This window comes from Batrachochytrium dendrobatidis, assembly GCF_000203795.2.
Source record: "Batrachochytrium dendrobatidis JAM81 unplaced genomic scaffold BATDEscaffold_10, whole genome shotgun sequence".
Classification (NCBI taxonomy): domain Eukaryota; kingdom Fungi; phylum Chytridiomycota; class Chytridiomycetes; order Rhizophydiales; genus Batrachochytrium; species Batrachochytrium dendrobatidis.
This window is the reverse complement of record NW_006281108.1, coordinates 247,023-274,019: the sequence shown is the minus strand read 5'-3', so window position 1 is coordinate 274,019 and position 26,997 is coordinate 247,023. Positions and strand designations below refer to the sequence as shown.

At 40.5% G+C, this 26,997-nt stretch overlaps 13 protein-coding genes across 13 annotated transcripts; 7 read left to right on the top strand and 6 right to left on the bottom strand.

Annotated features, from left to right (window-relative positions):
• Positions 1-199: 199 nt before the first annotated feature.
• BATDEDRAFT_90595 (uncharacterized protein) lies at positions 200-1,477 on the top strand (the record flags this gene model as incomplete). Its single annotated transcript, XM_006680861.1, has 1 exon — positions 200-1,477. The coding sequence occupies one exon, from the start codon at positions 200-202 to the stop codon at positions 1,475-1,477; it is 1,278 nt and encodes a 425-aa protein (XP_006680924.1).
• Positions 1,478-1,948: 471 nt separating this feature from the next.
• Positions 1,949-3,259, top strand: BATDEDRAFT_26498 (uncharacterized protein; the record flags this gene model as incomplete). The annotated part of the gene is made up of 1 exon (XM_006680622.1): positions 1,949-3,259. The coding sequence occupies one exon, from the start codon at positions 1,949-1,951 to the stop codon at positions 3,257-3,259; it is 1,311 nt and encodes a 436-aa protein (XP_006680685.1).
• A 467-nt stretch (positions 3,260-3,726) lies between these two features.
• Positions 3,727-5,049, top strand: BATDEDRAFT_26497 (uncharacterized protein; the record flags this gene model as incomplete). The annotated part of the gene is made up of 1 exon (XM_006680621.1): positions 3,727-5,049. One exon carries the CDS (start codon positions 3,727-3,729, stop codon positions 5,047-5,049), a length of 1,323 nt encoding a protein of 440 aa, XP_006680684.1.
• A 764-nt stretch (positions 5,050-5,813) lies between these two features.
• On the top strand, positions 5,814-7,325 carry BATDEDRAFT_90598 (uncharacterized protein; the record flags this gene model as incomplete). Its single annotated transcript, XM_006680860.1, has 1 exon — positions 5,814-7,325. The coding sequence occupies one exon, from the start codon at positions 5,814-5,816 to the stop codon at positions 7,323-7,325; it is 1,512 nt and encodes a 503-aa protein (XP_006680923.1).
• A 37-nt stretch (positions 7,326-7,362) lies between these two features.
• On the top strand, positions 7,363-8,788 carry BATDEDRAFT_33514 (mitochondrial 37S ribosomal protein RSM25). The gene is made up of 4 exons (XM_006680705.1): positions 7,363-7,429; positions 7,493-8,046; positions 8,137-8,511; positions 8,611-8,788. Exons 2-4 carry the CDS (start codon positions 7,514-7,516, stop codon positions 8,702-8,704), a joined length of 1,002 nt encoding a protein of 333 aa, XP_006680768.1. The 5' UTR covers positions 7,363-7,429; positions 7,493-7,513; the 3' UTR covers positions 8,705-8,788.
• Positions 8,789-8,870: 82 nt separating this feature from the next.
• BATDEDRAFT_26494 (uncharacterized protein) lies at positions 8,871-11,367 on the bottom strand (the record flags this gene model as incomplete). The annotated part of the gene is made up of 5 exons (XM_006680620.1): positions 8,871-9,454; positions 9,534-10,067; positions 10,150-10,801; positions 10,905-11,094; positions 11,321-11,367. 5 exons carry the CDS (start codon positions 11,365-11,367, stop codon positions 8,871-8,873), a joined length of 2,007 nt encoding a protein of 668 aa, XP_006680683.1.
• Positions 11,368-12,162: 795 nt separating this feature from the next.
• On the top strand, positions 12,163-12,381 carry BATDEDRAFT_90599 (uncharacterized protein; the record flags this gene model as incomplete). Its single annotated transcript, XM_006680859.1, has 1 exon — positions 12,163-12,381. One exon carries the CDS (start codon positions 12,163-12,165, stop codon positions 12,379-12,381), a length of 219 nt encoding a protein of 72 aa, XP_006680922.1.
• A 364-nt stretch (positions 12,382-12,745) lies between these two features.
• On the bottom strand, positions 12,746-14,587 carry BATDEDRAFT_26493 (uncharacterized protein; the record flags this gene model as incomplete). Its single annotated transcript, XM_006680619.1, has 4 exons — positions 12,746-12,896; positions 13,005-13,069; positions 13,163-13,753; positions 13,838-14,587. 4 exons carry the CDS (start codon positions 14,585-14,587, stop codon positions 12,746-12,748), a joined length of 1,557 nt encoding a protein of 518 aa, XP_006680682.1.
• Positions 14,588-14,754: 167 nt separating this feature from the next.
• BATDEDRAFT_90391 (uncharacterized protein) lies at positions 14,755-15,818 on the top strand (the record flags this gene model as incomplete). The annotated part of the gene is made up of 6 exons (XM_006680858.1): positions 14,755-14,844; positions 14,919-15,005; positions 15,075-15,116; positions 15,183-15,290; positions 15,354-15,413; positions 15,475-15,818. The coding sequence occupies 6 exons, from the start codon at positions 14,755-14,757 to the stop codon at positions 15,715-15,717; spliced, it is 630 nt and encodes a 209-aa protein (XP_006680921.1). The 3' UTR covers positions 15,718-15,818.
• Positions 15,819-16,050: 232 nt separating this feature from the next.
• Positions 16,051-18,636, bottom strand: BATDEDRAFT_26491 (uncharacterized protein; the record flags this gene model as incomplete). Its single annotated transcript, XM_006680618.1, has 8 exons — positions 16,051-16,117; positions 16,169-16,343; positions 16,422-16,722; positions 16,825-16,978; positions 17,052-17,178; positions 17,813-18,254; positions 18,354-18,443; positions 18,580-18,636. The coding sequence occupies 8 exons, from the start codon at positions 18,634-18,636 to the stop codon at positions 16,051-16,053; spliced, it is 1,413 nt and encodes a 470-aa protein (XP_006680681.1).
• Positions 18,637-19,586: 950 nt separating this feature from the next.
• BATDEDRAFT_26490 (uncharacterized protein) lies at positions 19,587-21,125 on the bottom strand (the record flags this gene model as incomplete). Its single annotated transcript, XM_006680617.1, has 5 exons — positions 19,587-19,774; positions 19,879-20,176; positions 20,289-20,445; positions 20,540-20,666; positions 20,765-21,125. 5 exons carry the CDS (start codon positions 21,123-21,125, stop codon positions 19,587-19,589), a joined length of 1,131 nt encoding a protein of 376 aa, XP_006680680.1.
• Positions 21,126-21,843: 718 nt separating this feature from the next.
• Positions 21,844-22,874, bottom strand: BATDEDRAFT_26489 (uncharacterized protein; the record flags this gene model as incomplete). The annotated part of the gene is made up of 4 exons (XM_006680616.1): positions 21,844-22,031; positions 22,139-22,436; positions 22,510-22,666; positions 22,765-22,874. 4 exons carry the CDS (start codon positions 22,872-22,874, stop codon positions 21,844-21,846), a joined length of 753 nt encoding a protein of 250 aa, XP_006680679.1.
• Positions 22,875-23,618: 744 nt separating this feature from the next.
• BATDEDRAFT_35636 (uncharacterized protein) lies at positions 23,619-26,527 on the bottom strand (the record flags this gene model as incomplete). Its single annotated transcript, XM_006680713.1, has 2 exons — positions 23,619-24,976; positions 25,082-26,527. The coding sequence occupies 2 exons, from the start codon at positions 26,525-26,527 to the stop codon at positions 23,786-23,788; spliced, it is 2,637 nt and encodes an 878-aa protein (XP_006680776.1). The 3' UTR covers positions 23,619-23,785.
• Between the last annotated feature and the right edge of the window lie 470 nt (positions 26,528-26,997).

Here is a 26,997-nt window from a genome sequence, read left to right as displayed (position 1 = left end):
TAACCAACTGATCCAGCATACTGCTGGCAATTCTTTAAACACTGCAGTCGACTCATGTGCTGCTTTCTCACTTGATGACAGTGTTCAAAAGGCTTGGACTGAACGGTTTGCACCTACTATAGCCCATCTCTCAGTATCACTTGATGCTCAGCGATATCAAGCAGCCATAATCATATTCAATCACATCAAGAATAATAATATGCAGTTGCTATCTACTCTGCAACCACATTATTTCAGCACACTTTTGCATGCCATTTACCACAACAAGAATCGAGCGCTTGGAGTGGTCCCCAAAGCAAAAGCAGCTCTATTTGCTGCATCAGCCATAGATGTGATGCGATCTGTTGGTATTCAAAGAGACTACGAAGCCCTCGCACTATCAATCGATATTTATGGGTATTTACGAAATCTTGAACAGGTTGAAGATGCTTTGGAAAATATCCAAATCCTCGGATACAATTTGGACAACAATCGAATTACTGCAAGCGCATGTCGAGCCTACATCTTCTGTGGCCACGAATCTATTGGTCTAGAATACTTTGATATTCTCTCTGAAAATAGCCACACCATTCGTACCTACAATTTTCTTCTTGGGGTTTATATTGAGATGGGCAATGAGGCTGGGGTATTGAAATCGCTGGCCAAGATTCAGTTGGAGCACCTAACTGTCGATGCATTCACAATGCAAATGCTGTGTCATCACTACGCCAAAAAGAAACAATACGAGTTGGTAAAAAAGCATATTGAAGCGTTTAGATCTAATGGAGGACTGTTTCATGCTGGACTGTATCGGGTTTTGATGGGGGTGGCAAACCATACTGGCGATTATCAGCAAACAATAGCACTGCTGCAGGAGATGCGCCATGCAGGAATTGAACCAACAGATCATATTTACGCTCAAGTGGTTATTGCCTACGCAGGGATGCGGGACAGTGATGCTATGTGGGATACGTATCTTTTGGCTGCAAGATCACGGAGGGTAGATAACATCACTGTCATGGCCATGGCAACTATGCTGGGCACACTTGCCAACACAAACATCGTATCGGATCTACGGACAGTATCCGTGCATACCGCCATGCCCTTTAGACAAGTCTTGCTGGATCTAATCCGCGGGTATCGACTGCTTGGTAAACCAGACTGTGTCAAGGAGCTTTTACAATGGCAAAAGGTTTCTGACAAGAGATTCACGCTAAAACAGTATGAGAGTGTTATTTGGGCGTACCATCGCAACGGCAATGCTCGAGGTGCCATTTCATATGCAAAGTACTTGGACAGTGTATATGGAAATACAATTCCGGTTGATGTATGGATTGCTGTAGTGGTATGCTGTATCCAGTATTTGCCCGATGCTGTTGATAAGATTATATTGCATATTGAGCAGATATACACAGATATATCTGTGGAAGATGCACGAAATCGTGCATATAAGCTGATTGACAAGATTGATTATGAGTTCAAGGAATCTGTCGAATAGAGAATAATACACTAGTCCGTTTTCCTTGAATTCTAATAATTTTGAATTTCAGATTACAGCGATTCTTGCTCAATGTTGAGTAGATGCATTATCCATCAGTATACAGGCACGGCCATTCGGGAATATAGGCCATCCATTTTAGAGCCAAGACTGGACAGATTAACTTGTTCACTGTCTCATTTATCCACAGCACTATATTATAATCATGCCAATCCAACATTGCCGTCTGCAGCTTCTCTGCATCCATCCCATTCACTACCAATGCAAACTATCGATCGTCCTATAGATTTACAAGCCAGTCATACCAGAGAGCACATATCTAGTCACTCTAGAACATACTTTAGCGACTATTCTCATGATCAAGCCAAGAGGAAGTATAAACAAAATAGTATTTCTACCACTCCAAATCATCCAACAATAGAGAACATCAAGACTGCTATCAAAGAAAATGATTTTGCCAATGCATATACCATGTTTAAAGAGGTTGAACAAAAGAGTCCAGCATTGCTAGCTAGTCTTCCACCTTACCACTTTTCTAAAATCATCGATATCGTCGTCCGAGAAAAACACAAGTCCATTGGCGGCGAACTCGTCAATCGTTTACATCGAGCATCCGATATCCTTGAACTTATGCGTAAACTCCAAGTTCGACCCAATTATGCCATTCTTCTTACTGCTCTATACATCTATGGCCGCATGCAGGACTTTTCTGCTGTCAACAGTGTATTTGCCGAAATTCAGCAACGAGAATTCTCTGATATGAATCGAATGACATTGGCTCGCATGTGTCAGGCATGTATTCTTTGTGGCCAAGAATCTCGAGGGCAAGAGTATTTTTCTCAGCTTCTTCATATTGACCGATCCACCCGATCTTACAATCTCCTCATCATCTCCTATTCACTAAATAATGACGAAATGGGTATGCTGCGTTCACTTGAAAGAATGCTGAATGATCGCTTTACTCCCGATGCGTCATCCATCTCTGCTTTGTGTCGGTTATATCGGCACAGAGGTGATCCTGGAACGGTGCACAACCATTTACGTGTATTTAAAGACAATGGTGGTGTATTGACTCTAGGGATGTATGTGATTCTCATGCAAATGGCCAACAGTCTTGGTAATTATAAAGATGTCATCAAGTACCACAAGGAGATGCAAGCAAAAGGAATTGAAACCACTTCATCGGTATTGAGTGAAATATTGATTGCCTGTGCTTATCTAGATGATGTGAATGCCATGTGGTCAGCTTATAAGGATTATGTCGCTTCTGGATTGAACTTGACCAAAGCAATGCGATTTGCACTGTGTCAATCGATTGGATCATTGGCTACAGACAGCAGCGGCTTATCCGAGGTTATCGTGGTAGCTGCTACTCGTAACATAGATTTACGACACATGTATGAGCAATTGGTTCGAGGATACGTTTTACTAGGAGATGCTGAATCTGTCAAGGTAATATTGCGGCAAATGAAGGTCGGAGTCAAGCGATTGCGGCTAAAAGAATACGCACATGTCGTTTGGGCCTATGTAAATGCTGGAGATGCTGAATCTGCTTTAGCATATGTATTGGACATTGAAAGACGGAATCATAGCCAGAGCCCAGAATTATGGTTTGCAGTTTTGGTTGCCGTTGTACAATTTTCACCCGAATCAGTCAAGAAGATAGTTGATCATATTCAAAACAACTTTCCAAATGTTTCTATGGATGAAATGTGGGATCGTGTAAAGAAGCAGATAAAAGGCTCACGAGAGCTGAGGAGTGGATTTGACGAATATATTTAATGCATAATGAATTTTATTGAGCTGTGAATTTGGAATATCAAAATGGAATCACATTTTAGATTTTTGTTTCTTACAAAAACATCCAAGACTTGATGTGTAGCAGCTTGATTAGAACTTTTGTTTATAAGAGTATTTTGACTGTATGCAAACAGTGTAAACCATGCTCGCTGGTTTCAAGACAAGGCAATCAAACACTGCCATTTTCTACAACAATTATCAACTATTACAACAATACGGATTCGGGTTGGACCAATTTGGATTCAGAATCCAAAACATCCATCCATAACCAATACAGCAAGTCCAATACGTTTATACATAACGGACCAAATAGGCAATCTTTACCTCAGACTATACCTTCACCGCAGAGTACCACTTTTTATCCACCCATCTCAATCGTTCGCCAACGACAAATGGCCAGATCTAATCCAACAGTATTGAATATAACTAGATTTATCAAGCAAGGCGACATGGTTTCAGCCTACTACATATACGAACATATCAATCGCACCGATCCTGCAAAGTTGATTGACCTTTCCACTTGGTGCTTTAACTCGCTCCTGAATGCTGTCATCACCAACAAATACAAGTTCACCAATGAAACCAAACATTCGCATCGCATGCGGGTTGCAGTCGATATGCTTAGGCTTATGGATACTCTTGGTGTCAATGCAGACTTTAATACATATGCTATAGCTTTGATTATTTATGGCCAACTGGGCGACGTGGTTGCGCTCGACAAGACGTATAGTCTCATATGCGATCGTGGCTACAATGTCAATACCACTTTCATTATTTCTCGCATGTGTAAAGCATATATCATTGGTAATCGTGAAAAAAAGGGCTTGATGTACTTTTCTCAACTCTTGAGCATTGACAACTCTATACGAACGTACAATTTTCTTCTATCCGCCTACTCCAAAGTCAACAACGAAAATGCCATATTAGAAACAATGAAAAAAATAACACAGGCTGGATTAAAACCAAACGCAATCACCATAGCCATTGTCAGTGCAATGTATTTGAAAAACGAAAACTACACTGCAGTTCAAGAGTACATATCCCGAGCCAGATCTGATGGAATTGAAATGAATCAGCGATTGTTCAACATTCAGATGCGTGCTTCAAATGCCTTGTGCGATCATAAGGCTACCTTGTTGTTTCTCAAAGAGATTTACGCTGCCAAAATTTTACCGCACACATCCACCATAAATGAAGGGCTTATTGCTCATGCTGGTCTAGGCAATTGGGCAGCAGTTTGGAGCTACTATCTAACATTGTGCAAAACCCATAGCGTGCATAAATCCAGTATGGCTGCAATAGCTAAAGCCCTAGGACCGTTAAAAGAAAAAAGTAGTCTTTACAAGCTTAAAGAAATGGTTCGGAGTCAAAGAGTTCCATTCCGATCTATTTTGTTTGATCTCATGCTAGGATACGCCATCAAGGGAGATGCAGCATCTATATTTATTCTTATCGACCAATTCCAAACAACATTTCAAACAGTTCCATTTGAAGCTTATCATTGTGCTATTCTTGCTCACTACAATTCAAAAGATGCAGATGCTTGTCTGGCGTATGCGAAATCACTCGATGAGAAGAATCTAGACATCAAATTTTCATTGTGGTACACGGTGTTGCTATGCATGATGAGGTATAAGCCTGAAAAAGTAGATTGGGTGAAGGAGCATATACAGTTTAAGTATCCTGAGATACTGATTGAGGATTCACTTGAAAAAGCAAGGAGATTGATTGAAAGTGAGGATGAACGAGATATTAAAGTTGTATTCACGTAAAATAAAATATCTTGGCTATTTTTCTTTGGAATAGACAATGGTCGACTAGTTGTTATACTTGCTAGGAATTGGCTTGGATAGACACTCGATTCAATAAACACAATATTCATCATATGACGCAGTTAAACTATATTTTTAAACAGATATTAGCCTTATTTGGCATAACCACGCACTGCGATCATCAGATTTATTTATTACAATCCAGATAGAGCTCGACTGTTGCCGACAAACCTTTTGTATCCTAAAACCTCGTACGTTCTAGTTCAAGAGAACGATCTCAACAATGAAACCGTTGCTTCCATGTCAATCACCAGTAAACAGTCAACTAAAGAGTTTAAAAAACAAGGTTGCTTAGTAAATTGGCATCAAACATGACTGTTTATTATGCATTTTGATTCCATTAATCAGTGTTTTATTTTACGTGAATATAGCCGTAAAACCAATTATCGACTGTTTATGTATTTTCACTTTGTATTTCATTTTGCATGAATACAACTGTAAATACAAGTCGAATGATGATGATACAAACAACCACAAGGATAAATGCTGCTTCATACAGGCTGGTGTCTGTTCATTCCTATAAACATACACTTTTATTTTCTAATTTCAACCCTTTGCCTCGACTTCGATTGACTGCTAGATTATATATACGATATGCTTCAGACACTCATACAGACACTTCTACATATAACTTTGATCCTTTAAAAAACCCCACTCAACATCAATCGTCTACTTCAGACTCAGAATCTAATATCAAGTCCAAAATGACACTCGAGTCGTTTGATTTTGATTCTCACATTAAAAATATAGCTGCTCTTCAATCTCACCCAAAGAAATCATATACTGATCGCATTCCAAGGTTTAAAGAAAAACCCAAAAGTGACAATGCAGTTTCCTTGGAAAACTCTTTAGACCCTGCCAAGAGCATCATGCATTATGTTCAAACCGATCAAATGAATCTTGCCGTGCAGTTTATTCGAGAAGCAATCAAAACGGATCTATTTGCTCTTAAACATCTTCCAAGTCAATTTTGGAAATCGATTCTGTTGGAGATTTGCTATAACAAGCATATGCTGATGAAAAATACGCCTGTAATGTATCGTTTTCTAATTTCAGGCCAGGTTTTGGATGCTATGAAAGAATTGGGCATTTACAAAGACTTTACTATTACCAAGTTGGCTATTTTGACTTATGCACATCTGGGTAATTATGATAAAGTTTTGAGAACTTATCAGCAAGCGCAAGTATATGGCGTGAATGTCAAAGACATTGCTTTTCAGACAGTCATGTGTAGAGCACACATTCTTTGCGGTGAGGATATTGCAGGACTGAAAGCCTTTTATCAGTTGTCTCACAACGATCCCGGTCCTCGCGAATTCGAGTTTCTTCTCCGAGCATACTCTTTCACAGACAACGAAAAAGGATTACTCAATGCTCTTCAGCGCATGCAGCTATCCAACGTCAAAGTCACGGATTTTTCAATCAAAATCATTGCCGAGTTTTATCTTCGCTTGAAAAAGTATGATATAGCCAAGAAGCACGTTGAAATGTTTATAGCAGTTGAAGGGGCCATGCCATTGGAGCTTTTTTCTACCTTGATTGCTGCAGAATCTGGAATAGGCAATCATGATGTGGTGCTAAAAATGATAGATGATGCAAACAAAAAAGGCATTTCATTGAGCTATACTATGCATGCTGCACGGATTATTTCCTATGCTAAACTTGGGAATATTCCGTCCATGTGGAGTGCGTATATTGACAATGTACATGTTGGACAGGTTCGTATGCGTGCTCGGTTAGCGATGGTTAAAGCACTTGGCTCGATTACTACACCCAAGGCTCTCAATAAGCTTACTCGGATGGAAATGCAACACAGATTAACTCGCTTTCGTATCTTGCAAGATTTAATTCGTGGATACTCTGCTTTGGGAGATGTAGCAACTGTCCAGACTTTTCTTGATAGGATGCAACATGCCAATTTGAGAGGTTCTGACAATCAAAGTATACACTTGATCTGGGCAAATATCAACAACAATGACATCAAATCAGCAGTGGATGCAATACAGATGATAGAAATCAAGTATCCTAATATGATAAATTTTTCCATGTGGGGTACGATTCTATCTAGAGCGATTAAAATGGATCCCAAAATGATTGAGGAGATTTCCGAGTGTATCAAAAAACGATATCCCAGCGTGTCGGTAGCGGACGAGATCAGATCTCTACGGATGTCTTTGAAAGACCAGCATAGTGACATGAAAGACAGTGATGAATAAAATAGGATTTTATGGTAGAATTGGAGTGTTGCGTTGGATTGCCAGTTTGGCTGGATTCTGAATTTTCTTTCTGTTTTGGACCCAACTTTGGCGTGCTGAAGCAGGTGAGGACTTGAGTCGAGAATGCAATGAATGCAATGAATGCACTGACGAGATTTAGTGTATAGACGAGCGTATCAGTTGAACAAATGCCCATTCGACTACGACACAATCCATTCAAACTGCCGGATCAGATCCTCAATCTGCAGACAGCAGGCAAAATCAATGCATTGCCAGCATGGTATGCTGCAATGCAACTGCATCCTCCTGCTCCCAAACCTCTTCAATCTGTCATTCCATCCGAAGTCGGTCAGTTTCAACCTGAAAATGGCCGTCTGCTTCTTCATCAACAACAGCTGGCAATAGCAATTCGCTCTGCCCGTCGCAGACCTAAAACCCTCTCTGTTCGTAAACAGCTGGTCGCATCCACTGCTGCTGCAGTGCTGGCTGTTAAAAACCGATCGCCTGCTGTTCCCTGTGGTGATGCTGCACTTGCTGCCAGTCTGGCCTACAGTGTGCCCGATATTGTTTATCCCGAAGATGAAATACGTCGAGTGTTTTACAAGCGACATCCATTCGAGTTGGATCGTGCCCGGTGCATTGTCGAACGGGAATTTAGTGTTGCTGTTGAATGGGTCGATATCCATGGAGGACATGCACTTGTTCCTCTATCTGGAGAAAGGTAATGATCCATCTTGATTTTATTGTAGATGCTAGATTGCGTGGGATTTTGCCTTTAGAATCCATCCGCTCATCTATCATCATTGCTTAGTGTTGTGCAGCGTACCATGTATCTCTTGAATCAAGCCGAGTTAAAGGCTATCAAGGAGGAAAAGCGGACAAAGACATCTGTGGATAGAAAATCGTTTCGATCGACGGCGTACAAGCAAGCATTGACTGAATTCTATGCTGCTCGAGAGGAGGAAGAGCTTCGTGAACTCAAAATGTATGACGACGCGGAAATTGCACATAAAAAGAGTCTTTCTGAAATGGCTGAAAAGATCAAGACTGGCGAAGCTGTTGCTCCCGTAAGTGATACGTTTAGCGATCCAATTTTGGGAGCTCGTCATAAGGCTGGATCTTTCTGGCATGCCGAGGAGATTGAACTGGCAGATTCTCGTCTATTTAGCAAAGACCTTGCTAAACAGTACGTATATTTTTATTTGAGTGATGCAATGATGCTTTTTTGAACTGGTGCAGCATATAGTTTTATTGATGATTTTTTAAACTTGTATTGTGCAATTAGGCAAGAGTCGAAAAAAATGATGCAGGACAAACTAAAGGCTTTTGATCAAGGTAGACTAGCTCAAAAATCAGCCGGCTCTTTACCCTCTTTCTGATTCAAGTTTATTTTATCACATTGAGGAGAAAAAGTATGTTTAAAAAATAAAGCAAAGCCAAACCGCTCACATCTTCATAGTCGTATATCACAAATGCACCCTTTTGTTTTCATTTTTAACTGATTCAATATGTTTAAGTTGCATTTTGTAACAGTTTTGATTGCGATTAGTTTGACTTTTTTGAATATTGAGTAGATGCTTTACGAGAGGCTGTTTGTGGTTTGCCTTGGCTTGCTCCACGCGAAACGCTCATGCGAGGTCCTTTTGTATTTCCATTTGATTCGCTGTTGGTAGCGATTGTTTGATTCCCGTCTGCTGTAGTTTCCGTCTGACCTATCTTGTCAATATCAGTACCGATTGAACTAATGACGGTACTACCACCATTTATTGATTGTGCAGATGATACAGCAGGAAAAATCAGAGCATTTTCAGCCAATGGTGCGGATCCATTCATAGATCCAGAAGAAGCAGGTCCATTGTTGCCGTGTTCCAGCTCCCGCATAAAGTGATCGTAATCAATTTCGCGTTTTCTATTGATCTCGTCGAGTTTTTCTTGGACAATACCTCCAAACCGTCGATGACTAAAATCATCCGCTTGATTCGTTTCTGGTGATTTAGTATGGCTGTGACTTTGCTCATTCCATTTTTTTGGCGGAACATACCACGCTCCATAACGAGTTTTTTGGCGGCAGAATTTTCTTTTGTAAGTGAAACTGCTTTCAATCTCTGGCAACACCTTTTTTTTAGAATCTATCATTTAAACAATGCATTATGCTAAAGATCAGTACCAACATAGTTTGGATTGGCATTTTTGTGATTTACGACTTACCGGCTCCGGCCTTTTTTTTATCAATGATACTCATGCCTAGATTCTTTTGAAGGGTACTGACAAGAGCATCTGGAGGGTTGATTTCATGCACAACGTTAAGCCTTACTGGTGGTTTAGCTTCGAGTATAGACGGCTTACACGCATTCAAAAGCACATCAAACCCAGATGTATCCACTTTTTCTAGCGCCAACAACGCTTTTGCTGTAGGTTGAAGGGATTTAATCTGTTGACTTCCTGTTACAGCATGCTTTTCTGTTCCTGGTGTCATTGCAGCAGCAGCAAGTTCACTCATACGATTTACTTCTGCCAAGATATCTGGATCCAAGTTTACGGAATTATCAATAACATCAACTACCCATTTTTGTAAATCGGTGCTGACAAGTTTCATCTCCATCATGGCTTCATACTCGAGATCCTGCTTTGTTGCAGTGCGCTGACCAACTGTTAGCCCTTTTTTCCCCATATCCACCAGATGCGAGTATTTTTGTTTTGGAGTAAGAGCAGGTGATTTTTCAAGGGTGGATTTAGATGAAGCTAGAGATGGAGGTCAAGTAAAATAAAGTTTAAATTTTTGATACCATCACAACTTTTTCACTCGTTGGATACTCAACCTTACCTGACGGTGCATGATCATCGTTTGAGTCGCTTTCGTCAACTTTGAGTTTGCTTTTTGTACTGTATTCTTCAATAGGGAATTCGAGATCAGCTAGATCGTCTGTGATGTTTCCTTCTGACATGCTGTCGTCGTGTTTGAGTAAATGATGAAACTCGGAGATACTTTCAAGCCTAGATATTGAAGTTGCCTGATTGCGTAAGATACTTTCTGATACGATGCTATTGTCAGAATAGTCGCTGCTACTCAGTTGGGTGGGCTCGCTGCTTGTTGCGTTTTGAAAGTAAATGGATGGGAAATGTGATTTTAAAGCAGGATGATTATCATCAGCAGGTGTCACGACAATCCCTTGGGGTATACTGGGTAAACCATCACCCAATGTACTTTGACCCACATTGGCTAAACTCACGTCCAGTGGATGAAACTCTTTCAATCGAGCATGTGGAGCAGTGTCTGTGTTTGCGGAAATGGACTGACTTGATTTACTGAAATGACTTGATTGTGGGAATTTAAATGCATAATCGTAAGTATCATCTTGCATTAGTTCAAAAACACCAATGGGAAATCCCATTCGTTGACGTATTCGTGCATTTTTGTCAATGATTCGTAAAAGTGTATCGCGCTGAGGTTTGCCTAAACCAGTAAATTGACGCATCTAAGCAAATGAAAATAAATATTGTATGTTTAAAGAGTGATGTTAGCCTGTATGTTTTTGATGCAGATTTGAATAAAACGATGAATGAAAAAAGCCTTTGTACCATATCGATTTCAAGCTTAGTTTCAAGATGGGCAGCTTTGGCGTGATTCTGAATGGTTCTAGGGAACACTTTGATGCTACAAGTATTAGCTGTACTGGTTGTACTTGGATCTGAAGATTGGACATTCTGTGGAATAAATTTTAGCCATGGTGGACGTGAATTGATTGTGATCATATCATTGCGATGCAAACTGGTTGTATTTATTGTGAATTACATGGTAGATGTGTAAAATGGTGTTTAGAATAGGCAATGTTGTAAGCCATACACAGTGTTATGCAACCAGTAATATGGCTGATGTTTTAATGTTTAGGAGCTGTAATATACACGAATGCGAGTATATTTGCATCTGTAATCGTTTACATGACTGCATACAAATATGGAATGGTTACTAGTGGGGTTGGGAACAATGCATGTACCTTTTTTCTTGCACTTTTTGTAATGCCCAACTATGTGTTTTTGACATTCTGATACTATAGCTCTATCGGAGATCTGATCCTGCAAGACAAAGCGATAAAGTCGGTTTCTAAATAACGGTCCAAATATGCACACGCCATAATTTACATGACAAATAAAATTTCCATTTTAGCATCGATATTGGAAGCAATCGCAGCATTGGATCGATCAGTCAAGACTTGTCTTTAAAGTCGTATTGGTTTTGATCATTTTCTTGTTTCTGTTTCTGTTGATATTTATATTCGACTTATTGTCAGTTCTTTTGAAATGGCTTTCAGATGTATTAGACAGCAGCTATATACGCACCAACTACTGCCGCAAAAGAGTTTTGGTGCATCCTTGTATTCTATCCGGCCATTCAGTCAGACGGGTGACTTGGCAGTACGGGAGAGTCGATATACTGGATTTTGGGACTTGATACTTGAAACTGTAGGCTCAAATCAGTTAATATATACGTTTTTAGAGCCATTCATATACTTTGAACAGTTTTGGCTGTTTATAGTTTAGAATGGCAGGAATTGACTAATCCAATACTTTGTAGCCTATAGCCATTTTAAATAGAAAAGACTACCTTGACTCACCACCATCATCAGCAGACTTTCATCAGTCATCATCCACCACAACCGATTATCCACTGCGATCCCAACCCATAGATTCCCAACCGTCAATTCAATTCGCAAACATAAACTCTCTATCAATCATATCGCTTAAATTTCAAACACTAACTCATCCTAATCCACCATCAAGTACTGACTGCTGCATGGGCGGATGCAAGACGTGTGTATGGGATATATATGCTACGGAAATGGATACTTATCGCGCCGAGTTGAATGGATTGCAAGCACGATGGATAGAGTTGGGCGGGGAAGCGAATGCACTGGATAAAATGTCTACATCCATTCTTGACGTAGAAATGGATCCTGGAATGAAAGCATTGAGAGATATGGAGAGAGAACTGAAGCTGCAAAAAAGGTTAAGAGATGCCCAAAGTAAGATCGACTTGGGAGTGGTTCAGATTGCTTGAGTGAAACATTCAAGACCTTTGAACTTGCCAAAGGTGATATGCCACACCTGGATCGTAGTTGGTACAGCAAAGCATGTATTCTATGTAATAAAACGTAGCTGTTTTTAAAACCCCACATGACTCTACTGCCCTGCAGTCAAATCTACACTTTCAATTCTGATTTATATCAAAACTAGTCCATTTTTAATAATATTTGGTGGAAATGCTCAAGACATTTGTGATGAATGCAAAGTTATAATTGGATTGAGATGTGTCGGTGGTTTTGCTATTTCATTACATTCTAATATGGGTTTTTGTTGCGTGTAATTAAACAGTTTCTTGATAACCTGAATAGGATAAAGAATATGAAAGTCTTGCAGGAAAACTAGGGCGAACCATATAGTGATTCTGTTGGCTCAAAGAAATCGCTTGATAAAGATTGGCCATGGCATTCTAGACATACACGGACTTGTGATTCTTTTTTCCCAACGGTTCTAAACTCTGAGCATTTATGGCAAATGACACGACCACATTGCCTAAATAGCAAGGTTAGATGAGTATGGGATACGAATGCATTAGATCACTGTACATAAAACCAATAGTTGAAAAGGATGATATAGTAGTAAGATTAGTAAATGGCTTACCGACAGTGATGTTTACGAACAAAGACATTAAACTTTGTAGTCTGGCAGATCATACATATGGTAGCCTAAATAAATGAATCAAATCCGAGTAAGCATGGTTCCAATTCATTAGATATGGGACAATGTATCGTTGCATAGCAGTTACACGATCTGTTTACCTCTTGGTCTGGAATCCAGGTGGTTGCCAGTGTGGAACGAGAGGATCTGCCAGTGGAGATACTAGGATTATAAGTTTTGGCAGAGTGAGTAAAATCGAATCCGTAGTAATCATGTTCGAATCCATTGCCACCGCTTTCCAGCCCAGCAGTCCAAATAGGGTTCAGATTGTGCTCGGCAAGCATACTTCCATGATTACCCTTGGCGATGGCAGAAGCAGCAGTGTTTCCATTTCGCTGCATGTGCTGTTGCATACGACGAGCTCTGCGAATCAGGACTGCGCGATGAGCGTCCATTGCAGCGTAGACAGTATTGACCCAGTCGTCACGAGCGACTTCTGTCTGGAACAAAAGACTGACAGAAGCCTTACCAGCCATGAGATGAGCGCCTTGTAGTCCAACTTTTTGTATAGCAAAGGCGCGTTCAAAGAAGCAGAGGGTTTGAGCAGCATATATACGACGATTGTCAGGACCGGAAGGGATGGAAGGACCACAAACGACTAGATCGTTGAACAGCAGAATACGAACAGGATTATGATCGGTGTCTTGCGCCTGGTCTTCACGAATGTAGACTCGGTAGCCATTAATCAGAGGCTAAGTCAAAGGGTTGACAAGCAGTGACAAGCAGTGATGAGCAATCAAGTAGAGTGTGCATGACAATACAAAACCATGACTTACCTTTCCAATAACAGCAATCTCGATTTCCAAGAGTTTAGATAGATTTTTGAAGGTAGTGGCAGGATTCTGAGGCTTGGCAGCACGAACAGACTCTCTCAAGTTGCGATTGTCTTCCATTTGCTGGTATAGACTGTCTCTTACATTGATAGAAGGCAATGAGAACCTGTGTCGAATAGCACCTTGAGGTAGTCTAGAAGAATTGGTAGTTGCAGCAGCAGCATTGGGACTGGTGAGAGTGGCCGAAGTGATGGTAATTGAACGACTGACAGCAGAGCTGGATTGACAAGAGTCGAATGGAACGGGAGACTTTCCTCTCGTAATGATGGGAGTGGAAGACAGCAGACTAGGATCTCGCTGGTAAGAAGAAGGTCTTTGAGCTTCTCTTCTAGTAGTGGTGGAATGGTCCACTCCAGCAGCATGCTGCAGTCGATAGTGTTGGGTTGCTCCCATCAAGGACGAATGCGAAGCAGTGCGAAGCTGACTGAACTGGCTGTGATGCATATGAGGACGATGAGCAACTGTATGCGATCCTAGTAGAACAGTGTGTCTGTTGGCAGCAATCACTCTTCTATTGCTGGTGGAATGACTGCTCACACTGGCAACTGGACTCTTGGCTCTTGCAACCGAGTCATCAAGTGTCAATGCAGCAACAGAAGCATGAACTGCGTCTGGACTAGAGCAGCTGGTTGAGCCAGTAGCAGCAACAGTGTCTGCTGTTGCTTCAGGAGTTACAGTGTTGTCCATCAGCATTGTAGTTTAAACTGTATGAAACGAGGGTTGGTTACAAACAGTCCAAGGATGGCTTGTACACATTGCTCATCGTCGCCTTGCATGAGACTATCTCATGGTGTCCATCGCATTATCTCATTCGATTCCGTAATCTTTCCTTTTCAACCATCAACTCGTTAATTGTCAAGATGCTCTCTGCCCAAGACACTGTCGTTCCGTTCGACTTACCAATCAAACAGCAGTCTATGGATACCACTTGTCTCTATGGTCACTTGCCTGTATGTCTGCTTCTCTTTATCTCTTTTTGCATCCTGTAACTTATTGATCTTGTCCGATATTCTATCCGTTCCAGAGCGATGACGAAGAGGATGACGAGTTTCTACCCGTTGAGGGTCATCACACTGACACTGTTGATGAAGACAATGGTGATCTAGATGAAGTATGTATTTGGCTTATTGCTTTATTCAATCATGTATTGTTGAGCTGACATTGGTTGTCATCGTTCAAGGATGATCCAGAAGAACATCATGCTGATATTCCTGTTCAAGAGGTACATACCATACCTGGCTTTGTCACTATCCCTGCTATCGCTCATATTATCAATCCAAAATCTTAGATTACAGATCTGGTCATGACTGCCATCCCTATGCAGCCAAGTCTTTTACGCAAGGGAAAGAGTATCAACAATACTATCCAAGACAGCATTCTTGCTCAAACGTTCGAGGTAGGTGCAATACTGTTTTCACTACTTTGACTCTGGCAATAACTCTTTGCTATTTGATCTTAGAGTGAGGATGATGCTGATGATGATTACGATTGTGGCACAGAAGGTGCCGAGGATGAAATGGTAAACTCCGCTTTCTAATGGTAACATGGTTACTTTATTCAGCTCATTTTTGTCTTTTTAGGATAACGATGTTGACATGAACGACATTGATACGGATCCCCTTACCGTACAAGAAGCACAGGACAATATTGCTCACTTTGAACTTGCCACTTCCTGTGCAACCGATATGCTTTACAACCCTGCCAAAGTACTTCGTGATGGAAAAGAAATTTTACTTCCCGGTGACATGGATTGTCTATCCTCAAAAATTGATACGTTGATGCAAATCCCTGCACCTGCTGAAGAGAGCACAGTGGAAGCATAAACGTTTAATACTACAAAATATAATCAGAATGGCTTTGGTTTATTTGAAATAGTTTTGCTTTGCACTAAAAATAAAATGGCATGTGAATCAGCAGTTTAAAACAGAAATCATTTTGAATAAAGTAGATTTACCATAAAATTGCCATGAACCCCCATTTATACATGGCTAGGCGAAACTTGCCATGTTTAATTCAAACTTGTATTCAGATCTAATGGTAAAACGCAGACATGGCCATGAGCCCAGAAAAATAGTCCTATGTCGCAGGCGCTCTTGCTTTTTTGGGTGAATTCATTGCGTCAAATTGCTCATTCAAAAGTCGGCATCCACTTTAATTCAAATTACGTACAATCCATGACAGTTAGGATTCTCATATGTAATGTGATGGTATGACTCAAAAAAACTGAAATGTGCATGCAAGTATGACAAGTCGAATTAAAAAATGAAGACTTACGTTTTGTGAAAGTAGTTGTGTGTATGAGAAGATTTTTCAGGACTGTGAGGAAGACAGTTTTCATCGCTCAATCTATCCTTGTAATAGGTGCACCCTACAACATGACGATCTGCTGTTACCAAAACCGGAACGCCAGTATGCTGGTACCCCATAGCTATCGGTGGTAAATGTACCACTAAATTACCTCGTCGGAAAGCAGTTAGTAAATACTTTATAGCACCACTCTCTGTATGTGTAGGCGCATTTGTTTTACCTGGATCATTTTGGTGGATTACACGAATAGCTTCAGCAAATGGAATTCCATCTAACCAGGCTGCCCATTCCCTGTTGCCAACACGTGGCGTGCCAAATGTAATCAAATGCACTTTTTTTTCAATGTTGGGCAGATCGTGAGTCATGTATAGGTCCACCGCAGTTAGAGTAGCAAGTGTACCACCCTTGGAATGACCAGTTATGTGAATTTTGTATTCTGGATGGAGTGAGATTGCCATGAGTAGAGCACGAGCCACTGTGTCTCTAATTCGCATAAACTCGCCTAAAAACCCGGCGTGAACCTACAGTATCATTATTGTATTCAATATAACTGAATGTTCAAATGTGATGCTTGAAAGGATTAAATGCCAACATTTGATATTCAAATAGGAAAATAACTGTACCCGAGCTTCGTTGAAAATATGCTTTTTTGGATATTCATATAATTCTTGAATGAGTGTTGTCACGGCACGAAGGTTTTGTCTCCAATCAACCGACCCCATTGTCCCTCTATACGACACGATAATTGTTTTCAACTGATTATTAATCCCAACATATCTAAAAACAAAAAATTAGTATTCAATATAAACCCAAATAAACCGAGTCTTATTCAATACAATCTGTGACCTACCCGACACTCATATCTGTTCTACTTCGGGTTGGATCTTTGATTAGTGAGACAATTTGAGTTCCAGCCGTAGCATCTTGGCAAAGTGGACCACACTCCCACTTGCTAGCAACATTGACTACTTTGCAAGCTACATATTGCAATTTCAACCATTGTATCGAGTTTAGTAAACTAGTCTTATTCATGATCGTATTCACGTGAAATGAAACACTGAATAATGGATTCAAAATACATCATAAACGGCCAGTCTCATTTGATGTATACCAATTGACTAAACAACTTGTGTCCTCTGAACTGTTTGACAAGACCATTGATCTTTGCTCATTTTTGTATAACTGAATGAATGCAAACATCACTGTTGTATTCATCTCCAACTCGTTCATCCAACCACTGGATGGCTGACATCAAAACAACAACTGCATTCCTAATATGTGCAATCATTGGTTTCTTCAACTAGAACGCGAACGTATCTGGTTTAAAATACAAGATGGAGTTTAGAGTTGTATTGACAACATCAGAACAGTCAAGTCTGGTTTCAAACTTGGTGATCATACAATACATGGTCATACCAAATGAGGCGAAAATGATCACCATAGTTTGACTATGTATATCATATGATGAACGCTGATTGGAAGAATTGAAAGTCGATATCTAGTAGGAAAGCACGACAAACATTCAACCATATTCCATTCAAAACAAAACAGTCGATGTAAGATAAATACAAGTGTTCCATTTTTACGTGAATACAGTTTAAAATGACTTACAAACGGCAGATGCAAAAAGATTGTACTGAGCATACTGAGCCATAAGTGACTTGGCGAGGGGTTCTGGAGATGTTTCGGGACGTCCATCAACCACTTCAGGTACTTTTTTACTTTTCAATTTGAAGCGATCGGCATATTTCTTAAATTTTGCTAGTGATTTAAAGGATGGTCCTTTGTAGGTTTGTTCAGATTGAAACTCAATTGTAAGCTCCGCACTGAGTTTTTCTACCATGTACATGTATTGACGCCTCATCTCATCCTGTTCTTCCGTGGTATATCCTATTAAAGTATTGGCCATCTTGCTCGTGGTAGCCGATGAGGGCGATAAAAGTGTTCCAGCCTTTTTGTCTGAGCCAGTGTGAGATTTCCAGACCTTCTTTATCGACTTTTGATACGAGCCCACGTTTAAACCTACAAGAGATGGTGCTACGACTTTAACCACCTGATATTTTTTCGTTTTAGGTTTAACTTGTGGTTGGTGACTGGTACCGGGCAATTCGGTTGATGGAGTTTGCATGGAGATTTGGGTTTCTTCGCTCACTCGAGTTTGAGCCTGGGCACATTGAATGACCAACAGATAGAGGAATCCCAAGGTAGCAAGCATTTTATACGAGGATTTTTTGAAATATTCCTGAACATGTGAGCATGATTAGGTTAGTATCAAATATTTGTTGATTGATTGGAATAGTTGAATTAAACTGTCCTATTTGATTGTGCTTGAGCATCAATATGGAATAATTATACATTGCAAAACATCCATAACATACGTAATGAGCGACTGGTGCTATACACGCAGTGACAATCAAGTAAAGACTAGTAGACATTGTCAATTCCTAAGCTGTTTCTTTTATACAAGTGCGTCTGAGCTTCGAATGAGATGCGGTACATCATTCAAAACATTTTACAAGGGCTGCCTGAGTTGGTGTTGGTAGCTTTGAAAATCCTGAATCGCCAAGCCCTTTGTAGATCCCTGTCGATTGAGATAGTTTGATAGTTTACATCCGCAGTCACAAGTGAAATATCTGTGCGTACTTGTCTTTTAGGGATTCTCGCTGTTTTGCTTTGAAATGGAAGATTAAATATCCATTTCAAGTGTATACTAGGAATTAGCCGAACCTTTTTTCACGCGACTTTTTTCAAACACAATCATCACACATGATACACAAAATCAAGCTAGTTTTAAACTCGCCCTTTTCTTTTGGCATAGCCATATAGTACACAGTCACCAGGTTCAAAATCAGATTTTGGCTTCGACTGTCTTGATGACTAAACCGCCAAAAAGTTTAGAAAGCACAATGCTGTCGAGTCAATTTAATGGAAGTTACCATTCGATAGAACTGGCTGCTTACTATATCTAACGCCCTTATTCAATGTGCTTTTCGTAAATATAGCGACAAAGCTTGCTCAAAAGATGGTAGTGATCTAGCTTTCACAAGACAAACTAGCTAATAAAATATAAGCATTAATGCAGCCAGCATTAAAACTACAGACAGCTAGCTGGTGATAATTGGCATCATCTGTTTTGGTCGAGTTGAAAATACTACTGGTCGCATTCCAATAATACGCTAGGCCTGTTTACAACATACTATTTTGAAATTCTATTACCAGCCAAGAATTCATTAGCCATTCAAGTTGATAAAGGTATTTATTTGTTAGCAGTAAATAGAATGGTCTGGTGCGACTACAATTCTGTATTGCGCAATTGGCATCCACTAGAATACTCGAGACAGATCAGTAAGTTATACATCAAGTATACATTGGAAATAAAAGACACTTACGATGGATAGTAGTATCCCTGAGTATGCGCCATGATACTTGCAGATCGTTTGCTTAAATGGTCACAGTCGCTCGTTTCGCCTGCATCTCCAGTCGGTCTGCATTTGACAGTAACACTATTCTGATCTATTCCAACTCCAGTTCCAAAATGCTTGTATCCAATAAGATTTACTGGAAGATGTGGTACTAGTAACTCGTATTTAATTCCATCGCCATACATTAACAGGTATCAAAGGTATGGCGAGTCAGTAATCGGTAGTGTGAATGAAGGGTTCAAAATTAAACTATACCTGGATCGTTGGTTCGGACTATACGATACACTGAACCAAAACCAACTTTATTAACCCAATTAGCCCATGCACCGTTTCCTGTTCGTGGCATACCATAGGTATACAAATGCATTTGAGCTGCCATGTGCTTTTTATGATGCAAGGCAATATCCATTATAGCTATGCTAGCAAGTGCTCCACCAAGTGAATGTCCAGTCACTATGATTTTATATTGAGGAAATTTGGAAACAATGACATTTAAGCTGAAACGGAGTTGCTCTTGAATTTTGAGATATGCTTTTTGAAATCCACTATGAAGCTACATACATCGCATCGTTTATAGCGATATTTGCATGGTATACATAAACATTGTATACTCGGCAATCAGTAAACTATAGTTGTAAACAAAATTATAACAAAATTGTGCTTACCATAACATTTGGTGGAATAGTTCCAACACTCCCAGTGAACAGCAACGGACTCAGCTTGGCTTTGGCAAAATTCAAATTGGTTCTCCACTCATGGCTACTTGCAGTCCCTCGAAATATAATCACAATTGACTTGGACTGCTTGTGTAGCACAATGGCTCTACAGCATGCATACAAATTGTTTAAATTTAGTAGATTGAAATTCAAATTACTAATGATATTTGATGATTTGATCTTGAGCAGACACTGCTTACCCAACTGCTGCTCCATGTTTGCGTGATGCTTGATCATAGAGGACAGATAGCACTTTTGAATCGGACCTCTCACCCTGACAAAATGGACCGCATTGCCATTTTCTGGTTAGACTAACATTTTCGCAGTCTATTTAAATAAGCATCAAATCGTGAGTCTAGCTGCCTTTTAATAAACTCTACCTATAAGATGCTCTACATTGAAGATCAACCAAACAAAAGGCTTACAGATTGAGCTAGCATATTTCATGTAGATCGAAAACGTGTGGGCCAATGTCAGATCAACTGCGCGCTTTGTATCAACAATATGGTCGGGCGTGTGGTAAATATTCAATTGATCAGGATCATCCCTCATCACACCATCAAAAACGTCGCCATCCTCATTATCTATGTTGTAAATTTGATCCTCATCATCAGTATGGGCATCATCAAAGAAGCTTTTGGGTATACTCCACTTGGAGGGTTTTGCTGAATAGAGTCGACTTAAACCAGAAGAGTCAGCATCTTGAGGTGTGTCGGAAGATCCTAATGGCGATGCTGATATAATATATATTACGGATGCCGACAAAAGAGACGATGTCAATAACATTTTTTCTTGATATTTTTCAACTACCAAACTTCAAGTCTATAGCTGTTATCCATAAAGTTTAAATTTTGATTAGTCCATCTTTTAAATCCGCAATCTCAATTCACTAGTTCAATTCCATACAATAAACCATCCATATACATACACTTTTGCTTGTCGTAATAAATCAGGACGGTTTATTTCAAACTTTGTTCTTGCTGCTTTATAATATATGTAATTGCAAACTGTGTTTGGCATTGTCACCCTTTTACGCAATCTTATAGACACTGTTTCACCAATTCAACTACTCTTCACAGCTCTTTCTGTTTTCTGGGCATACACAATCTTGTGTACAACACAAGGTTGTCGAGAAAATAAAAGATCACTTTGTTGAAAGGTACCGTTTAGTGTCCAATTTCGAGTCCATACACATAGCTTTGCCTCAAAGTACACTGTCGTTGACAAAAGCTAAACGATCTTGGCTGTAAAAGGAGACACCTCACAAAGGTTCAAGCCAACGACAGAATCACCACACTAGTATTTTCTACCAACACTTGATCCAACTTGAATGTTTCGTTTAAAATAGTTTATTAAAATCCATACCCTAAAGATAGGAGTTGTATGGCAGTGGATGGGCCGAATGGATTGAAAAGACAGCTTGTTTATTTTATAGCCCTGCAGTCACTGTTGCATCATTAAAAGTTAAAAAGCGTATACAACACTTACAAAAGTCGATAATCACTTACGATGGCCAAAAGTAACCCGAGACGTGGACTTTGGGGTCAGGATTTACGAGTGCGATCTGCATACATTTGGCTGAATCTCTTGGATTGCCAAGTGTGGTACACAATGCATTTGTCTTGTCTGAAAGTATAATTGTTCCGCTAGATATATGCTGATACCCCATGATCGAGGAGGGCATATGGGGTACTATTTGTCATATAATTGATCAGGACACATTTCGATATGAGCAACATTGTATTCATGGACTCGTTTACTAAATAAAACTACATCTATAAAAATGGCAGATTACATACCTGGATCGCTGATGTGAGCAACACGATACACACTGGCCAACCCAATTTCAGTCACCCATGTGGCCCATTGTTTATTGCCTATTCTCGGCGATCCAAAAGTAAAGAGATGTATCCGATTGGTAATCTCATTGCCAAAATACACTGCAGAGTCTATTGCTGCAAGAGTTGCAGCAACTCCTCCGAGTGAATGCCCAGAAAAAAATATGCTATACTCGGGATACAAGCCTAAAGCTATTTGAAGTGACCAATTCACTTGATCACGCAGCTTCATATATGCTTTAAGAAATCCTTCATGTATCTATCATATTCAATCATCAATGGTTCAAGTAAAATGCTAGAGTTAGGTTTGAGCAGATTTTACAACCATTTACCTTTGCTTCTTTGGGAATATCCACTGCTCTATTTTTTAAACGATATTTCTCCAAGTCTATGCGAACCAGCCGATGGTTTCTATCCCAGTCCCCTGGAAATATCATACCACGAAATGTAACAATAATTGATCTAGTTCGATGCTGCAAAGCCACCATCCTAAAAGTCAATTCATGGTGGTAAAAATCATACAATGAGCAATTGGATTTGGATGTGGGCTTTATATCTGGCCATTTGGAGTGAAATATGAACGTTACCCAACAGAAGAGCCGTGTGTGATTGTATTATCGCTTTTGATGAGGGATAGGATTTGAAGTTGCGAGGTTTCACCTTGACAAAGAGCTCCACAATCCCATTTGCCATTCATATTGACACGATCGCAGTCTAAAATTCAACCCTATCGTTAAAAGAACAAGCCAATTCAAAGTAGACTCGAATCAACTTACACATTGCAGACGTGAATTTCATATGTTTTATCAAGAGCCGCAGAGTTGTTTTTGAAATGGGTGACACAGACATGCCAGTGATTGAAATTCCAGGCAGATGCGTACTATCCATATACTGCTTGAAAGCATAGGTTGCAATCCTGATTGCCACGGTTGATACAGCTGTAGAAGGTTTGACTTGTTGAGTGCCTGTTACGCTGGTGGATTCACTGGCCTGCAAAGTATAGGCTTGAGATTCAACGATAGGAGCTTGATCATCGACATAAATACACGACGGTAAAGCAAGTGAGTAGGGCTGGACCTGAGTGCACTGTGGCAAACTGGACTGTGTTGATGTGGAAGTGCTCATTGGTATATGTGATGTAGAAATGCCTATTGGCATTTGTGGGGTTGCATAAATATTCGAAATTGCCACTAGACTGGCTAGCAAGTATACTACGATCATTGAATAAAGGCTGGATCAGTACTTTGTAAAAGGGCGGATTAAAATATTATATCTTGAAAACAAAAGTCTGTTTTAGCCAACTGTGTGGTACCAATAAGGATCTGCAGTGTAACAATCACCGTACGGCACTCAGTATTCGCGATATATATGTAGCCATTCAGCACACAAGGCGGCACGACCAAAACTCCAATCTATCATTTCAACTCAAAACCATCGATTTATGTAAAGCCCCCAAAACAGCTTCAAATTCATTGCAAAACTATAAAAGATCAAAACAAAGACCATTAAAATGTAATAAATAGAATCTATCAAGCATAAAAAGGTATCATCCAAGCTCTGATCTATCCACCCAGCATGCCATAAAAACGAGCACATTCAAACACAGTTTTATGCACCAGTTTCAGTGCTTTTCAAAAAGACATGCACCTTGGCCATGAGTGGATCTAGAATGGGTTGACTCCACTCGGCCACACGATGTGCAGCTGCGTCAACAGCACTCATAATAGCATCAATGGTATTACGCACAAGTGTCATGCTCATTGATGTATAAATAGTCATACAGTATGTAGCACACTCGTGGACAAACGCAATCTGTCGGTCGACAATAATTTGCCAAATAATCAATAGATTCGGTACCAATGTTTCTTTGGATGATGTATAGTGTGCTAGTACAGTTTTTTGCAGATCGGCATACACGGCAAAGACTGAGGCGCTAGTGGTATGTGCGTATGATATAAAAATGGGCCGCACGTGTCCGTAACTAGTGAGAACAGTATCCATCAGCTCGAGCATGTATTGACGAAGCAAAGCATATGCATAGACTGCATGCAAATAAGAAATCCTAGACCATTCAGATATGGCATGATGGGATTGTTCTAAAAACTCATAGATATGATCCATGGCAATCTGAGGATTGGCGTACATATTTAAAGCATAAGCGTAGGCAAGCATAATGGGATGTTTTTCATCAAAGGGTGTCTTGGCCAACACGACCAGTTCGCGCCAATACAGACCAACAAGAATCGTCATAGCAGCGACAAAAAGAACCCCAAAAAAAGGTGCAACCCATGATGATTTGGCAATCAAGGTTGATTCGTCATATACCTCTGAAGCAAGATGTGATGAATCATTTATGCCACCGTCGGCTTGACTCCATTCAGACACGCTGTCATCCATCTCGGTAACAGTGCAATCCTCATCAGCATCCATGCTTTTGAATGGGTTTCTTGACTTGCGACTAGAAGATTGCTCAAAGGTACTTTTTGAGTGTTTCTGGAATGGGTTCTTTTTGATGGGTAAAGATTTTTTAGAATCTAAATGAGCAGCGTCATTAGTTTGAACCAAATCATTACTGGCTCGATTAGTCAGATCAGGGTAAAGAAGTTTAGAGGACGCTTCAACAATAGGAGGTTCTGCCGAAGCGGCGAGCATATTATTAGCGCCTCTATTATGAGCAGCAGCAAGCGACGTAGTAACGGCAGCTGCTGCCTTTGCTTCCTCAACACTCATCTGGATCTTGCGAGTCCATTCTGCAGCCAAATCACTAACTTTTCGTGTCTTGAATTCCACTTGATCATCCTATTCAAAGCAAATGTTTACAACGTAGCGAATGTTAATGATGGACTGAAAAACGCATGTGAAGCAGTACTTGTAGCACTGAAAGTATAAGAGTCAAGACCTTACCTCTGCATTTTGAGTAACGGCATCAGGAGAGAACAATGACGATTGGTTAGAGTGTGAAAGAAACTGAGAATGAGCAGCACCACCAACTTTGGAGCGAACACCAGGCATAAATGGATCAATATAGAATTTTGATCTGGAGGGAGCAGACATGGTGCTGTTGGGAGATTTTTCGAGATGATCATTATTAGAGTTGGCATTTTTGGATTTAGGAGATTGAGTAGCCTTGACGGATTTAGTTCCATGAGTGCCTTGGGTAGTGCTTTGACGGTACTTGAGAGGAGTGTTGATATCCTGCTCCATGTCACCCGTTTCAAATACATTGGTAGTAGAAACAGTGCGAGAGTCATTGTCCAAGTTTGCAGTATTGCAATCCATCATGTCGTGAATTTGGATATTTGAAGACGCATACAACCGAGATGGTGTTGTCCGATTACTGAATACACGCAGTTTGGTAGATGTGTGCTGCAAGGAAGTAGAGCGAGCGGAGATTTCAGTGTCTGAGCCAAGGGATTTTGAAGGAGACTTGGTAGTTGAACCGTTGGATTTAAGTTTAGTCAAGTCATGATCAGTGCTAGTCAAACCACCAGCAGCCACGGGAGAAGTTCCGCCAACAACAGTAGTGCGAGTAATACGACGGGAAGACTTGACGGGAGTGGTGGGAGTGTCAGTATGATCATTGCTGGCAGGATCTTCCTCGGTTGCATGGCCAAGAACAATGCGAGTGCGTTTGTATTGCACAGGACTAGTGGTTTCAGCAGCAGTGGGGATTGATGCATCCTGTGTGTGCACTTGTTTGAGGTCGACTTGAGTGGCATCGACATCGGTTGAACTAGACAGATGACCTCGTCTTCGAGGAATTGAAATCTTACGTAAAAGAGTTGAAGCAGAATGGACTGCAGCAGCCAGCTTGTTAGTGGACTTGGTGTTGTTGCAAGACACTTCTGATGACACTTGGCGGTGATCATCGGACAAGGTCGAATCATGGAGAGGACGAGTGTTTTCCTTGTCAAAGGTCACAGTTTGCTTGAAAGCAGTTTGATTGACAGTTGTAGGAGTGGTGGTAGTGATGGACCGTTTATTCTTGTGCTTGAGTGGTAGTGGGGATAACTCGAATGGTTCAAGCAGTTGTTCGTCCTCTCTCGCAGGAGTTCTGACAGCGACGGAAGGAGGAGGAATGTCTGTGGCCAGCAGTCTCTCACAAATGCCATCTTTAGACAACTGTGTTATTCCCACTTCTGAAGGACGCACAGACAAGACTCTATCGACCAGCAGAGGTCTTGTATCAGCAGTGACAGTCTTGTTGAACAAGTCGATGTAGACTTGTTTCAGTTGTCTAGAAGCAGGCAAAGCAACATTCATGGTAGAAAGAACGCTACAAAGTTCATTGATAGTGGCCTTGCAAGGATCGTAGTCTGGTAGCAAGTACGGAGGTATGGAGGGAGTCATGACTTGGATAGTAACAATGAGTTGAACTGTTGTGGCAATAGTTTTACTTGTCCGATTTCAACTTGAAGTTTACGCTTGCATTGCACTTGGAAAATTGCGTCTTGAAATCAACATTCCTTTCAGTCCACGAATCTCACTGCGCACTTGCTCCACTTTTTCTCTTTCCCGGTTTTTGTCTTGATTGCAAAAACTATTCGTCCAATCGCTCGTCTTTCCGTATCCATAGTATCGGCTCATCTCTGTGTTTCCTCCATACAACTCTCCGCTCAACATCAATACCATATCTCCTAATGACTGCTTCACATTCCCCAACCCATCAGAACCTCGATGGTTTACATTCACCCTCCCAATGTCTGCCATATTCGCGTCTATTGTTGATACTATAGTTGATCCTGAACAACTGCGAGAATCAAGCAAATCGATCAATAGTTTATGAACTTGATTCATCTTGGCTGTCGACATCTCAACAG

Excerpts from the sequence above, each read along its gene's own strand:
- BATDEDRAFT_33514 (XM_006680705.1), top strand. The coding sequence starts at position 7,514 with ATGCCCATTCGACTACGACACAATCCATTCAAACTGCCGGATCAGATC. Across the intron at positions 8,047-8,136 it reads GTTCCTCTATCTGGAGAAAG|TGTTGTGCAGCGTACCATGT; the intron begins GTAATGATCCAT and ends ATCATTGCTTAG. Across the intron at positions 8,512-8,610 it reads AGCAAAGACCTTGCTAAACA|GCAAGAGTCGAAAAAAATGA; the intron begins GTACGTATATTT and ends TTGTGCAATTAG.